The 16,868-nt window shown below is 40.7% G+C and overlaps 1 protein-coding gene across 7 annotated transcripts in view; it reads right to left on the bottom strand.

Annotated features, from left to right (window-relative positions):
• SLC26A7 (solute carrier family 26 member 7) overlaps nucleotides 1-16,868 on the bottom strand; it is an 86,002-nt gene that overhangs the window by 12,195 nt on the left and 56,939 nt on the right. For all 7 annotated transcript variants that reach the window (XM_070749219.1, XM_070749220.1, XM_070749215.1 and 4 more), the window contains 6 exons: nucleotides 16,287-16,400; nucleotides 14,786-14,863; nucleotides 13,404-13,499; nucleotides 9,735-9,841; nucleotides 5,820-5,886; nucleotides 5,152-5,292 (listed from right to left, as the gene is read on the bottom strand). In XM_070749219.1, the coding sequence (XP_070605320.1) occupies nucleotides 5,152-5,292; nucleotides 5,820-5,886; nucleotides 9,735-9,841; nucleotides 13,404-13,499; nucleotides 14,786-14,863; nucleotides 16,287-16,400 (603 nt within the window). The remainder of the gene's footprint in view (nucleotides 1-5,151; nucleotides 5,293-5,819; nucleotides 5,887-9,734; nucleotides 9,842-13,403; nucleotides 13,500-14,785; nucleotides 14,864-16,286; nucleotides 16,401-16,868) is intronic.

The raw sequence follows: 16,868 nt of genomic DNA, 5'->3' as shown, positions 1-16,868 counted from the left end.
GGGGGTGGAGTTAAAAGAGGGATCAGCCTAGAATCCTGACTTGGCCACAAATGAACGAAGCCCAAGTCCAACCCCCCTTGAATTATTATTATTATTATTATTATTATTATTATTATTATTATTATTATTATTTATTAGATTTGTATGCCGCCCCTTGGGGCGGTTCACAACAATAATAGAAACAATATAACAGTGAAACAAATCTAATATTAAAAATAAAACATATATAAAACCCCAGCAATTAAAACCATACAACACATACATACCAAATATAAAATATAAAAGCCTGGGGGAGGATGTCTCAATTCCCCCATGCCTGGCGATATAGGTGGGTCTTGAGTAATTTGCAAAAGGCAAGGAGGGTGGGGGCCATTCTAATCTCTGCGAGGAGTTGATTCCAGAGGGCCGGGGCTGCCACAGAGAAGGCTCTTACCCTGGGGCCCACCAAATGACATTGTTTGGTCGACGGGACCCGGAGAAGGCCTTATCGGCCGCTGGAATATCATTGACCCTTATCTAACTCTCTAAGCAAGTGCTGACCTTTAATTGAGAAGATTCCTGTGCATAGGCTTCTTAGCAATAAATGCATTTAATTAATTTTTTGTGTGTAGACCTGGTCTTTCAAGCCCGACAGTATGCTTTGTCTGACAAGACATGGATCTTGCATCAATACTAACTGCATTTCAAGGGCACTCTTCTTCTAGACAGGAGGGAACAATAAAGTTCTGTAGGCAGATATCTCTATTTGTATTAATGGATTCATCTTTTGCCCTCAGTCTCTTTTTTGAGTACAATATGCTTACTTTGATAATCACTGGACAATTGAAGAGCCACATCTAAAACTGTTACATCAAAATATACTTACGTTCTCAAGTATTAAATAGAAAAGGAGCTTGCTTCCATTTGATTCTCTAACTTCTATTTCTGTAGCTGTCTACTACATTAAACGCAAAATCCATTAAGTTTTAGAAAACAACTAAATCATTTCTGGAAGCTCTGAAAGGCTATAAAGCACTCGTAGTTGTCTCTTCAGTAGATAGCATCCACTAGTTTTATGTCTGAGGACTACTTTAAAATGACACTGACAGCTCCTCATTCTATGAATTTGTCTAATCATCTTCAGAAGATAAATTCTGCCTATCAACCCAACCACTCCCAGCATACCACTCCCGTGGAAGTTTTTAGGTAGATTTTTATGGACTGTTTTATGTATTAATTGGATTGATTTTATTATTGTCTCATATATGTTGTGAGCTTCCCCAAGTCCTCGGAGAGGGGTGGCATACAAATCCAAATAAAAAAGTAAGTAAGTAAGTAAGTAAGTAAGTAAGTAAGTAAGTAAGTAAGTAAGTAAGTAAGTAAGTAAGTAAGTAAGTAAGTAAATAAATAAACAAACAAACAAACAAACAAACAAACAAATAATACTGCATGTTTAATAGAATTCTTGATTTCTACAAACTCTACAACTCATCACAATTTGGACAATTTCAACAGAGGCGTCATCAGTCTGCATGTATGGGTGTTCTTGCTGAGCATCAGAAGCATCTACTTTAATTTCTTGCCTTTTTGGATCCCAGCTGCCAGTTACATAGAAACATAGAAACATAGAAGACTGACTGCAGAAAAAGACCTCATGGTCCATCTAGTCTGCCCTTATACTATTTTCTGTATTTTATCTTAGGATGGATATATGTTTATCCCAGGCATGTTTAAATTCAGTTACTGTGGATTTATCTACCACGTCTGCTGGAAGTTTGTTCCAAGGATCTACTACTCTTTCAGTAAAATAATATTTTCTCATGTTGCTTTTGATCTTTCCCCCAATTAACTTCAGATTGTGTCCCCTTGTTCTTGTGTTCACTTTCCTATTAAAAACACTTCCCTCCTGGACCTTATTTAACCCTTTAATATATTTAAATGTTTCGATCATGTCCCCCCTTTTCCTTCTGTCCTCCAGACCAGCGTTTCCCAACCGGTGTGCCGTGGCACACTAGTGTGCCGCGAGACATAGGCAGGTGTGCCGCCAAGCTCCCCGCCCGATCTGCCCCCTCTCCTCCGCTGCCGCCCCCTGCCTTGGGGTGCGACTTCTCTCGTGGCGGCTGCGGCTGCAGCTTCAGCTCCTCGGGACGAAAGCGCTCCCAGCCCTCTCTCGCAGCCCCCTGGCTGGGAGCGCTTTCGGTGCGAGAGAGGGCTTTCTCCATCCGTTTCGGGAATGCACGCCCCGCCCCTCTCTCGCGCGCGCCGCTCCCCTTTTCTCTCAGCCCTCCCTGGCTTCGCTTCTCAATCCCTCCCTCCTTCCGTCTTTCCTTCCCCATAGCCGTTCTGTCTGGGGGTCTCCCGCTCTTCCCTTCCCCGCCTCCCAGGCTTTGCCTTTGCCACCCCCACCCTTTTTTGGTTGACAAGGAGTCCTTTGCCGCATCCCGCAGTTCGCACTCGGCTCGAGGCCGCTCTCCCTGGCTGCGCTCAGAACCGACAGGGCGCTGCTCTTTCTCTCTCTCACTCTCCCGTGAGGCGGGGGAAGGGGGAAAAAAGCAAAAAAACCCCTTCTTGCAGCGTGCCCATGCTCGTCCCTTCAGCAGCGAGGGAGGGAAGTCAGAGGGCGAGGGAGCGAGCGAGCGCTCTTGTCCTCGGTGCCCTCTGCAGCCTGCCTTCCTTCTTCTTTGCCCCCGCTGAGGGACGGAGAGAAAGATAGAAAGGAAAGAGGGAGGGAGAGATAGAAAGGAAAGAGATAGAAAGGAAAGAGGGAGGGAGAGATAGAAAGAAAAGAGATAGAAAGGAAAGAGGGAGGGAGAGATAGAAAGGAAAGAGGGAGGGAGACAGAGAGAGAGAGAAAGAGAGACATAGCAAGAGAGAGAGAAAAAAAGAAAGATAGCAAGAGAGAGAGAGAGAGATAGCAAGAGAGAGAGAGAGACAAAGAGATAGCAAGAGAGAGAGAGAAAGAGAGAGAAAGAGACATAGCAAAAGAGACAGAAAGAGAGCGAAAGAGAGAGAATGAAAGAGAGATAGCAAGAGAGGCAGAGAGAGAGCAAGGGAGAGAGAAAGAAAGACATAGATGGAAGGAAGGAGAGAGAGAGAAAGAGAGGGAGAGAGAAAGAGAGCAAAAAAGAGAGGAAGAAAGAGGGATGGAAAGAGAGAGAAAGAAGGGATGGAGAGAGAGAAAGAAGGGAAGGAAGGAAGAGAGAGAAAGAGGGAGGGAGAAATAGAGTGAAATTGAGGAAGAGATTTTTTTTTGTCCAAACTTTTGTTTAGCCCCCCCCGCCCCCCCCCATCCCCCCGTTCAGTGTTCCCCAGGATTTTGAAAATATGAATAATGTGCCGCGGCTCAAAAAAGGTTGGGAAACACTGCTCCAGACTATACAGATTGAGTTCATTAAGTCTTTCCTGATACGTTTTATGCTTAAGACCTTCCACCATTCTTGTAGCCTGTCTTTGGACCCGTTCAATTTTGTCAATACTGTATCTTTTTGTAGGTGAGGTCTCCAGAACTGAACACAGTATTCCAAATGTGGTCTCAGTTCTAAACAGATTACTGCTTCAATCTTAATTGATTGAATTCCATATCCTCAAAAATTATTTTTTATGGTTGGAGAGCATTTGTACTGTATAATCAATTTGTTTTGCTTACAGTGATCTGCAGTTTTGAAAAATCAACCATATTTAAGTGAAATCTGCTCAACCATATTTAAGTGAAATCAGCAGAAATATTTCTATTGCAATAAAATTAAATACAGGTACAGAACTCTTCCACAAGGGGAGGATTCAGGGGAGAGGGGTAAAGAAGGCAATGATTTTCTCTAATAACCAGCATTGTTCCATGGATACTGCTCAAAAAAATAAAGTGAACATTCAAATAACGCATCCTAGATCTGAATGAATAAAATATTCTCATTGAATACTTTGTTCTGTACAAAGTTGAATGTGCACAACAGCATGTGAAATTGATTGTCCATCAGTGTTGCTTCCTAAGTGGACAGTTTGATTTCACAGAAGTTTGATTTACTTGGACTTATATGGTGTTGTTTAAGTGTTCCCTTTTTTTTTTAGCAGTGTATTTATATCTCTTTCCATATTTACACCTAATGAATTAATTAATTTGACTTACATGCCACCCCACTCCCAGAGGATTCTGGGTGGCTCACAACCAAATACAGATTAAAAAGCCCATAAAAGCTCCTAGAAATAATGAGTCAAACTAAAAACAGCTATCAAACAATTAAAACAATTTAAAACAACCATGCATACTTCAAGCCTGCCGGAAGAGCCAGCTCTTTATGGCTTTTGGGAAGGCCAGTAGGGTAGGGGCAGTCTAGATCTCGGGAGGAAGCTGCTTCCAAAGAGCTGGAGCCACCACAGAGAAGGTCCACATGCCCATCAGCTGACATTGTTTAGCTGATGGGACCTGGAGAAGACTGACCCTGTGGGTCCTTATTAGTCGCTGGGAGGTATACGGTAGGAGGCGGTCTCACAAAAGATAAAGGTTTTTCCTGACCAATCGTGTCTGACACTCGGGGACCGAGTTCATCTTAATTTCTTACTTGACAGAGCCAACATTGTCCAAGATATTTCTGTGGTCATGTGGCCAAAATGGCTATACACCAAAAGTGCAGATGCTGTTATCTTCCCACTGAAGTTGTACCTAATAGCTACCAGGACCTGCATTTGCATGCTTTCAAACTACTAGGTGGGTAGGAGCTGGGGCAAGTAACAGGAGCTCATTTTGTCACACGGTATTCAGGTCTTGAACCTGAGCGGTCAATTTTCCAGTTGACAACCCCGTCATCTTAACTGCTGAGCCACTGCAGCCCTCACATAGTGGTAGGCCGCTAGCCAGAAGGCCTAATTGGGCTCGCCTCTGCAGCTCTGGAGGTACCGTGAGTTTGAGTACAATTATGCTTCTGCACCCATACAGGTAGCTAAATCGCCCATGAAGACGCAGGTGTGCCCGTAAGGTTTTTTGTTTCCAGGATTTTGCTACCTGCATGGGCACAGAAGCATAATTCCGCTCGAAATCACGGTACCTCCAGAGCCGTGGAAGCAAGCCCAATTAGGCATCCGGCTAGCAGCCCACCATTGAGCCTCACCCCTCCTTTGTCAGATATTTCAGAAACAAAATTTGAACTTTTTAGTGGAGTCAGATTAAGTGGATCTTACCTTGGTCATATCTTCCGACAGCTGCTGTGCACATGTCCACTCCTTATGGATTATTTCTAATATATTGGTGTAAAACCTTTTAGCATTCAGAAAGACTAATGGGTTAGTCACGGATACTATTTTCACGGGTTGTGAAGATTCCTTTAGAATAAGAAAACCCAAACTTTAGGAAATAAAATATTTTAAATGCTTTGTAACATACAACCCCTGCATTATCCACATGAATATTAGAAGCACAATCAAATGCATTTTCAAATAGAACAATGGTATCAAGTTTCCCCGAAAATAAGACCTGGACTTATATTTTTTTCCAACCCTGAAAAAAAAAGTTCTTCAGCCATGCACTCAAAAGCCCGATTGGGCTTATTATCAGGCGATGTTTTATTTTGGGGGAAACAGGGTACTGGTTGATTGATCTTAAGGGAATGTCTTGGGTATGCTTTGAATTACCATGAAATAGGATTGTCACTAAATTGTGAGTGAACAGGTGAGATTAATTAAGTCACATTTCTCTTATCAGTTTAAGATACATATGAGCAAAGCCTGAACATACAGCCCTCACATATTTGATCATCTGGAAAAAGAACTGAAATCTTTACATTCTACATAACAATAACTTCACAATAACATTTTTTCCAAAGATAAAAAAGAACAAAAAACAAGCTTACAAAGTCTACTTCTGTTTTGAATCTGCATTCTGTTTCATTCATGTGCTTCAAGCTCAGTGTTCTTGCTCTATGACAAATATATAGAAGAATGTGTAACAAATACAGAAAACAGAAATCTTTTAAAAATCAAGTGTTTTTCTTGCGGTCCTATTCCAAGTACAGTATTCCAGATGCTATAAATTACTTCCTAGCATAAGGTGCTTGCATGTTTAAATCATAACATTCATATTATTTATTTATTTATTGGATTTGTATGCTGCCCCTCTCCGCAGACTCGGGGCGGCTAACAACAATGATAAAAACAGCATGTAGAAATCCAATTAATAAAACAACTAAAAACCCTTGTAATAAAACCAAACGTACACACAAACATACCATGCATAACTTGTAATGTCCTAGGGGGAAGGAATATCTTAACTCCCCCATGCCTGGCGGCATAAATGAGTCTTGAGTAGTTTACGAAAGACAGGGAGGGTGGGGGCAGTTCTGATCTCCGGGGGGAGTTGGTTCCAGAGGGCCGGGGCCGCCACAGAGAAGGTCTTCCCCTGGGGCCCACCAAACGACATTGTTTAGTCGACGGGACCCGGAGAAGTCCAACTCTGTGGGACCTTATCGGTCGCTGGGATTCGTGCGGTAGCAGGCAGTTCCGGAGGTAATCTGATCCCATGCCATACTCTAAGAATGCTTAATATTTAAGCTAATCATAGAAGTATTTATTTATTTATCATCTAGCTAGCTATCTATCTAGCTATCTAGCTATCTAGCTATCTAGCTATCCATTTATTTATTAAATCTATATGCCACCCACTCCTGAAGGACTCAGGGTGGCTTACAACAATAAAATAGCAAAAACGGTATAAACAATTAAATCACAATAATAACAATAATATAAAACCTGATTAAAATCTCACTAATGCAATCATACCATGTAATACATCCCAATCACCTTGAATTGTGACCGGAGACCAATTGGAAGCCAGTGCAGAACACGGAATGTTGGTGTAATGTGGGTGTAACCTAGGTATACCCACAACTGCTTGCACGGCCAAACACTTTTCAAGGGTAACCTCATGTAGAGTACATTGCAATAATCAACTAGTATATTTATCTAAGTTGTTTTGCTGGTCATGAAAGATAAGCATTCTCCCAGTAGATTTTACATAACTTGTTTATATTTCCATACAATTGCTAGGATACTACCATTAGTAATAGCACGTATACTTATGTACCACTCCATAGTACTTTACAGCACTCTCTAGGTAGCCTACAGAGTCAGCATATTGCCCCCAACAATACTGACCATGGAAGGACGGAATGCTGAGTCAAACTTGAGCCAGTAAAGATCAAACTCCAGTTCGTGGACAGAGTTAGTCTGCAATATTTCATTCTAACCACTGTGCCACCATAGCTCCTTGGAGCAATAAAAATTCAAGATGTCAAAGACCTATTTAGAATCATTCTTTACTTTAATATTATAGTGCATTAGCACTGCACAGAATTGGCGATCCTGAGGTCATACATTTGGGGAGTTGGTCTAACACAGAAGGAGGGCACTGAGCTATTTAAAAAATACTGTTCAAAAGAGAAGAAGTGTAAATATGAACTGGTGACGGGAGATTAGCCAGTCGTTTAACCCCTTCCTTGATTACCATTTTTCCCCTGCAAATGATTACCGTATCTTTGTGTTTGCTTGGGAATCCTCACATTTCTCTTGCCATGCTTACTTTGGACCTTGCAATAGTCTTCCACTTTGAAAACTACCTTCAGAAAAAGTCAAGGGCCAACTAATGCCTACTCAACTCATAATTCTTAGTCGTTAAAGTCACCCAGGTAAATGTGGGAATTAGTTTTCATGTAGTATGTGGTATCAGATCTGTCTGTTACCAAAGCAAGGAAAGGTGGATATGGTTTCACATACTATAACAAGTATGAGTAGTCCTTGACACAATTGGAACCAATTGTTCCATGTGGGAACCAACACCCTACCTGGCTTAGGACCAGATTGCCTACAGGACAGTCTCCTGCTTCATGTATCCCAGCAGCCAGTCAGATCCCGCAGAATCGGCCTTCCCCAGGTCCCATCAGCCAGGCGGGGCCTAGGGAAAGAGCCTTCTCTGTGGTGGCCCCAGACCTTTGGAATCAACTCCCTCCAGAGATTCATAATGCCCCCATCCTCTTGGCTTTTTTGCAAAGTTTTAAAAACTCAACTTTGCCAGCAGGCCTGGGACCGTTGAGTGTTAATACCTTGCTCCGGTCAATGATATGGACGTATATGATAGGATAAATGTGGGTGAGTATTTTTAAGAAGTAGGGTTTGTAGTCTACATTTTAGATTTGGATTTCTTATGCAGTGGTACCTCTACCTCAGAACACCTCTACTTACCAACTTTTCTAGATAAGAACTGGGTTTTCAAGATTTTTTTGCCTCTTCTCAAGAACCATTTTCCACTTACAAACCTGAGCCTCCAAAACTGTAACTGGAAAAGGCAGGGAGAAGCCTCCATGGGGCCTCTCTAGGAATCTCCTGGGAGGAAACAGTGCCAGAAAAGGTGGGGAGAAGCTTCTATAGGGCCTCTCTAGGAATCTCCTGGGAGGAAACAGGGCAGAAAAAGGTGGGGAGAAGCCTCTGTGCGGCCTCTCTAGGAATCTCCTGGGATGAAACAGGGCCGGAAAAGGCGGAGAGAAGCCTCTGTGGGGCCTCTCTAGGAATCTACGGAGTCTACGGAGAGGGGCGGCATATAAATCTAATAAATAAATAAATGAATGAATGAATGAATTAATGAACGAACGAACGAACGAATGAACGAACGAACGAACGAACGAACGAATGAACGAACGAACGAACGAATGAATGAATCTCCTGGGAGGAAACGGGACCTCCATCCTCCCTGAGGTTTCCCCAAGCGCACATATTATTTGTTTTTACATTGATTCCTATGGGAAAAATTGCTTCTTCTTACAAACATTTCTACTTAAGAACCTGATCACGGAACAAATTAAGTTCGTAAGTAGAGGTACCACTGTATGTCTTACTTTTGTATTTTTGTATTGATTCTTCTTGTGAGCCGCCCTGAGTCTGCGGAGAAGGGTGGCCTAGAAGTCCAATCAATCAATTGATCGATAGATAAATAAATAAATAAATAAATAAATAAATAAATAAATATTTTTTTATTACTGATTGTTTCAGTCATTAAATGAGTCATTATGTGACCAGACTCAATTTTACAACCATTTTTACTGCAGTCCTTAGTCATGTGTTTGTTAAATCACGTGGTCATTAAGTGAATCTGGCTTACCCAATTGACTCTGGTTGTTGGAAGCCAGCTGCAAAGGTTGTAAATTGTGGATCACTTGACGGCAAGACACGGCAACTGTCATAAGTGCAAGCTGATTATCAAGCTTTCAATTGTAAATTGCGCCAGGCAAATCACCTTTGATGGGGCCATGATATCTTTGAGCTGTTCTGCTTGAACAGTCATAAGTTAAGGACTTAAGTACAAATACAGACCTGCAATTTCTAACCTCTTTTACAGAGCAGATAAGAGAAAGAGGCACAGGAATTTGAACACATTGCAGTATACACAGAACTGGCACTCGAAATACAGCAGCCACTGGAATTCCTTTGAAAATACCCTCTTGACTTTGATACTATAAATCAGAAGTTCTTGTCTCCTTATGAGCCTATTCATCTGTTCTAATCAAACCTGTCAAGGATAAATCTGACTGAAATAGCAGAATAATTATACTTCTGACTCATTAAAACTTCCAAGATTATTTGTAGGGTTTTTTTAAAAAAAACCTGAACAGTTATACATAACAAAAGCAGTTTGTAGTATACATTTGTCGTGAGCAGAATAGAATCATTCAGCATTTCCAGAAATTATTTCCTTCTAAAAATATTTTAAAAGTCCTCACCTTGAAAAGCGGAAAACCACTGTAAGTATTGTGCAGACGACACCATACAGTAACCCTACATTAGCAGCAAAGCAAACTGTAAACACGTAAGTGCTGACCCATATACTCTGAAAGATTCAAAAGATGAAAACATATTTCATAATTAGTTACACAAAATTCTTTCTACTAGTGGTTTTATTATATAATTAACATCTTCATTACTTTAATTAGAAAGAAACAAACGTAAAATCTGAAAAGCTATTTCACAAGATACATATTTTAAATTTAAACAATTTAACAACCGCATATCTCAGAAGATGTCTACTAAACATCACTCTACTAAACAAATAAGTCCCTCAACACTGTAAGACTTTTTACTAAATCTGCACTTCTATTCTACTAGTTTTTCTCGTCATTCCTATCATCCTTTTCCACCCACTTAGGACGGTAAGACTGTAACTTGTTGCTTGTATCCTAAGATTTTTATTAACATTGATTGTTTCTTCATTGCTTATTTGACCCCTATGACAATCATTAAGTGTTGTACCACATGATTCTTGACAAATGTATCTTTTTCTTTTATGTACGCTAAGAGCATATGCACCAAGACAAATTCCTTGTGTGTCCAATCACACTTGGCCAATAAAATTCTATTCTATTCTATTCTATTCTATGTTGGCCTTCTAAACTGGTAAATGAAGAATATTTCCTTCTCTAGAACAGGAGTGTTAAACTCGACTACATTGAGGACTGTATCAGGGTTTTATTTGACCTTAGAGGGCTGGGGTGGGTGTGACCAAGTTGAGAGTGGCCAGCTCGACGTCACTCAAGTCAGGGGTGCCTGTGGCGGCCCGAGCACTCTGCCAACAAAAACAGGCTCCCGAGCTCTGTTTTCAGCTTCAACAACTTCCTGCAACCCTCTGCTAGCAAAAACGGAGCTTGGGGAGGGCTGCTGTTTTAGTTGGCAGAGGCACTGTGGGCTGGTCACTCACTGTTTCCAGGACAGCCACATGGGCCAGATCTAAGCACTCTGAGGGCTGGATCCGGCCCATGGGCTTTGAGTTGTGCAGAAGCAAAAAATTGCCAAAATCTTGTGCGTACACATATCCCCTCCTGCGATTTTGGTTCCTGTGCATGTGCAGAAGCAACATCTTGCTGGGACGCGCATGCTCTTACGCCAGACACCTGAAACTGTGCACCAACACCCATTTTACCACCGCTGTGTACCAGGTAGGAACCTGATACTGCCTGCTCTAAAACAGTGTCTCCCAACCTTGGCAACTTGAATATATTTGGACTTCAACTCCCAGAATTCCCCAGCCAGTGAATGCATCGGACCAGAATATCTCCAGGACTGCCTTCTGCTGCACAAATCCCAGCGACCAGTTAGGTCCCACAGAGTTGGCCTTCTCCGGGTCCCGTCAACTAAACAATGTCGTTTGACGGGACCCAGGGGAAGAGCCTTCTCTGTGGCGGCCCCGACTCTCTGGAACCAACTCCCCCCAGAGATCAGAATTGCCCCCACCCTCCTCGCCTTTCGTAAGCTCCTTAAAAGCCACCTCTGTCATCAGACATGGGGGGACTGAGATAACTTCCCCATATTGTTTATGTATGGTATGTTGTGTGCATGTTTTTTAAATTATGGGTTTTTAGTTTTAATTATTAGATTTGTATTGTATATTGTTTTTCTATTAGTGCTGTGAGCCGCCCCGAGTCTACAAAGAAGGGCGGCATACAAATTTAAGTCACCAAGGTTGGGAAACACTGCTCTAGAACATTGATCATCTGATAAATCATATATGAAATTATGGCTATACAAAGCATTCATAAGGGGTGTTTTTCAAACCACGTTAATGAAGCCCTGCAGCCCTCCTTCTCAAAACAGTGAAGCAATTACATCCTCTGAAAATCAGAAAAGCAGATGTGAATCCACATACGTGTGGAAACAACCAGAGAAAGCATGATTTTAAAAATTTCAGAATATATTTCTATGCACATCTCTTCTGCTTTCTTAGATCATGTCCTTATAAGGTTGACTGCTTTCGCTCAAAGACTATAGCATTCTGACATCCTTTGGATTTCTTATGAAATAAAAATATAATAGCATGGAAAAGAAGGAAAAATCAGGAATGTAAAATTAAAAAGTGCCGTACAACAAATCTGGAGTGAAACCATTTATTTTTTATTTGCTTGGAAATTTTCATATATTTCTTATTTTAATGCTACTGTGTTTTATTTGCTTTTCATTTCAAAGCATAATTGTAATGTAGAAATTTTGCTGTAAAGTCAGAGCGAACACTGAATAAAACATTATATTCTAATCAGAAAAACGAGCTATTTGTGTTTAGAAACAAAACAGAAGCTGGAATAGTCAGGAATTATGACAAAGATCCACTTCATCTCTAGCATATGGAATTATAATGAAATCAAAATGATGGGAAATTATCCTCTGGTGACTAATTGACATTTGAATGAGGCAGTCTGATTATTTTCAATCTCTTCTATTGTGGATAAATTCCTATATAAATCATACCACAATGCATAGGCCTTAGAGCAAATTTGCCAAATTGAAATTACAATCACATCTGGAGTGAAGTCATTTCTTTACAAAAGCACTGAAGCATAGAACTTGGGAAAATGACTGGCTCAGCACTTACATATTAAAATGATGACTATGAATTTCAACGAGAAGACAAGGAGACAACAAACAGCGACTCAGGAAAACTTTATACGAATTGTGAGTGTTGTGGTTGGCTCTGGAACAAGCTCCTGCCCCAGGGAATGGGGAGGCGGATGCAGGGGAAAATTCAAGATGTCACAGGCCTGTGTTATTGCCGACAGAATCAGTTCAGAGCTTAGTTTCCCCGGACGAAGAAGAAGGTGGGAGTGACTCGGCAGAGGAGGGATTGGCACACAGCCCAGGCAGTCAATCTCCTTTATCTTCCCTTGATTCAGATGATGATGTTTTGGACCCACGCAAGTGCAGAATTATGCGTAGAAGAGACCAAGTAAGAACATATTACAGGAAATAAGTGAGGCCACCTGTGTTTGGGTGGGGCTCCAGTAATTAGGGCTGCTGCTATAAATAGCAGCATGTGGGTTTGGCCGTTGTGGAAGAATATCTGATCAGAGTTCATCAGGAATCCTGTGTTTTCTGGACTTTGTTGCTTTTTCACGCCTTGGAAAACAAAGCAGAGCAACATGTGTGTGTGTGTGTCTCACTTCATTGGAAGAAGAAGGGGTGTGAAGTTTCTTCACAGCTGCTAGCTAAGTACTTAATGACTGCTTAAGGGAAATTGTACAGACTACTCGGTTGTTTTGGGAAGAGTGCTCTTTGCAATACAAAAAGGGTGCTTAGTTTATTTTGAATTTTGTGATAAAGAACATTGTTTTGAATTTTCAAACGTGTGTGTGTCTGAAATTTGTACCCTTGAATTTTCAGGAGACTCCTATCAGAGAGCCCGGCAGAACCCTGGCTAAACACTCTAATGATCGACCAAAGGAGAAAGCTAATTTTGAAGCAATATTCTAAGTGTTATATACAGAATGGGATATGCAGGGCGTCCTGCATAAGTCACGCCCACAGTGTGGAAGTAAAAATTTTGGTAGCCCTTCACTGTGTAGTTGGGTTATGCAGCCATCACTACCATATTCTGAAAAAATCATTCAGTTAAGTTCAACTTTACTTACCCATTCAGTTTTATCCACACTCCAATATTTCTTTAAATCTCTGAACTGCATCAGCATTCCCTTCAGGCCCACCACAATAATACTTGCTAGCACACCCTGGGATGAAATGAACAGTCATTACAATATGAAATTCCTTATTCATCAGAAAAAGGTTAATCTTATATTCTGGTCCATCTATTTTCCAAGAGTACTTTTTCACATATTTTTGTTCTTGGCACACAGCAATGGAGTGTGCTATAATGGAATGCTGAAGAAAAGTGGAATGATCACATTCAGAAATAATAATTTTAGCTCAATAGCTATGCAATCCAAATAATAATCATCATCATCATCATCATCATCACAGAAACATAGAAACATAGAAACATAGAAGTCTGATGGCAGAAAAAGACCTCATGGTCCATCTAGTCTGCCCTTATACTATTTTCTGTATTTTATCTTAGGATGGATATATGTTTATCCCAGGCATGTTTAAATTCAGTTACTGTGGATTTATCTACCACGTCTGCTGGAAGTTTGTTCCAAGGATCTACTACTCTTTCAGTAAAATAATATTTTCTCATGTTGCTTTTGATCTTTCCCCCAACTAACTTCAGATTGTGTCCCCTTGTTCTTGTGTTCACTTTCCTATTAAAAACACTTCCCTCCTGGACCTTATTTAACCCTTTAATATATTTAAATGTTTCGATCATGTCCCCTTTTCCTTCTGTCCTCCAGACTATACAGATTGAGTTCATTAAGTCTTTCCTGATACGTTTTATGCTTAAGACCTTCCACCATTCTTGTAGCCCGTCTTTGGACCCGTTCAATTTTGTCAACATCTTTTTGTAGGTGAGGTCTCCAGAACTGAACACAGTATTCCAAATGTGGTCTCACCAGCATTCTATATAGTGGAATCATAATCTCCCTCTTCCTGCTTGTTATACCTCTAGCTATGCAGCCAAGCATCCTACTTGCTTTCCCTACCGCCTGACTGCACTGTTCACCCATTTTGAGACTGTCAGAAATCACTACCCCTAAATCCTTTTCTTTTGAAGTATTTGCCAACACTGAACTGCCAATACAATACTCAGATTGAGGATTCCTTTTCCCCAAGTGCATTATTTTACATTTGGAAACATTAAACTGCAGTTTCCATTGCTTAGACCATTTATCTAGTAAAGCTAAATCATTTACCATATTACAGACGCCTCCAGGAATATCAACCCTATTGCACACTTTAGAGTCATCGGCAAATAGGCAAACCTTCCCTACCAATCATCATCATCATAATTTAAAAAACATATAATAATAAAAATAGAATAATAAAAATAGAATAGTAATTAAATAATAAGCACACAATAATAGTTAAAAGAAAAAAGAATTTAAAAAAAGAATTGTACCATGGGTAGCCAGTATAACATTGGTCCTATTGCATAGATAACCAAAAGCACCAATATACAAGATATCAGGCAAGCCACCTAAAAAGAATTGGAAAGGAAAAATCATATTATTCAGATTCTAAAACATCTACAAATAAAAATCCTTGGTTTTCTCAAAGATGCTGACCATAACAAACCACTGCAGACATACTAAAAGCGAAGTTTTGATCTCTCATGTTCAGTAGTTGGAAACGTTTAGGAATAAAGTAATATTTTTTCTTGTTGTAGGGCAGTGAAGGAGAACCTTTTAGACACCTAGTGCCCAAACTGCATGTGCGCATGCCCAAATGGAAAAGCATACATGCACAAATTCATGTATGGACATGTATGTGCATGTGCAGATGTGCCTGTGCAGACCTGCGCGTACAAGCACAGGTATGATCACATGCACAGCAGAGATCCGAAGACCACCTGGCTGGCAGGAGGCAGGGCATCCCAACACCGACAGCACGGCAAGAGGTAAGGTTTTTTCCTATGTGCTTTTGATTCATTGTTTGCAGGGAAACAGAAAATCACGAAAGAAATGCCACAGACATCTGACCTGGGGCAACAGCACCTGTGGCAGCAGGGAGGGCTCTGCATGCCATAGTTTCACCATCTACAGGTGTGTTGTATGCGCAGCTTCAGGTTTTTGGCATGCGCGTACATCCCAGCAAGATTTTGCTTCTGCGTATGCGCAGGAACAAAAATCTTGTGAGGGGACACGCACGTGTGCAAGATTTTAGCGATTTTTTGTTGTTTCCGCGTATGCACAGAACCAAAAAATCACCGAAATCTTTCTCTCTCATGTGCATCCCCTCACAAAAATTTTCTTCCTGCACATGAGCAGAAGCAAAATCTCACTGGGATGTGCTCACACGCACACCAGAGATCCGAAGCTACACACACAGCTTCAATTTTATTACTGGTATGCTATCCCCTACCATTCCGGTAGGAACCCACTACTGGTTATAGACAGGGGTGGGCTACTGCCCGGATGGGGGGGGAACGCAGTGGGATAGTGAAAATGGAGCTCCACCCCAGAGCACCCAATTTGCATTGAAAGATGTTGAAAGAAAATGCATAAGGCACGCCCACAGTGTGATAGTAAAAATTTCGGTAGCCCTTCACTGGTTATAGGGTATCCCTACATTACACAAGAATAAAATGTATGTATCAAATAATAGTATATACAGCATAAACTCAAAAGTGGCACATGTTATTCTACTCTATTCTATTCTAAAAGGAAAGGCATTTTCTACAACAACTCATCCCTTTCATAAATGTGACTCTGCTCTAATTTTCAAACGAATAAGTACTATAAATTTTAAAGTTTTTCCCCCCGTACTGATCAGATTCTTAATCACACTAAAATTTGCAGAATTTTTAAAGAGGATGTATTATAAACTATTACTTTTCTGAGTTGAATAGTCACTCTATATAGGCCACTGTCTCCACCCATCCATTATGGCGGTAGGAATACCTGTGTTTTTGCTCCAGTGTTGTACAGAAGTACGGTTCGTCCCATGGCTGCTGCACTTGGTATGCAGAAGAAAAACGAAGGGATGACATTGCTGAGGCCATGAGCCAAGAACTCCTGAAAAAGTTTTTTTTTTACAAAAATAAGAAAAAGGCTAGACCAAAGTCCCATAGAATCAAATAGCCTCAACTGAAGTCTTCCTCAAATAAATCTATCCTGAAGGACAATAGACAACTAGACATAAGGACAGTTATCTTTTTCCTGAATGCCATCACTCTGCTAAACAAATAATTCTCTCAGCACTATCAAACTATTTACTAAGTCTGCACTACTATTACTACTAGTTTCATCATTCCTATCACCCATCTCCTCCCACTTATGACTGTATGACCGTAACTTGTTCCTTGTATCCTTACGATTTTTATTAATATTGATTGTTTCTTCATTGCTTATTTGACACCTATGAAAATCATTAAGTGTTGTACTTCATGATTCTTGACAAATGTATCTTTTCTTTTATATACACTGAGAGCATATGCACTAAAGACAAATTCCTTGTGTGTCCAATCAAACTTGGCCAATAAA

The sequence above is a fragment of the Erythrolamprus reginae genome, chromosome 3 (genome assembly GCF_031021105.1).
Source record: "Erythrolamprus reginae isolate rEryReg1 chromosome 3, rEryReg1.hap1, whole genome shotgun sequence".
Taxonomy (NCBI): domain Eukaryota; kingdom Metazoa; phylum Chordata; class Lepidosauria; order Squamata; family Dipsadidae; genus Erythrolamprus; species Erythrolamprus reginae.
The sequence above is the reverse complement of the archived record's forward strand: the minus strand, read 5'-3'. Positions and strand labels throughout refer to the sequence as shown.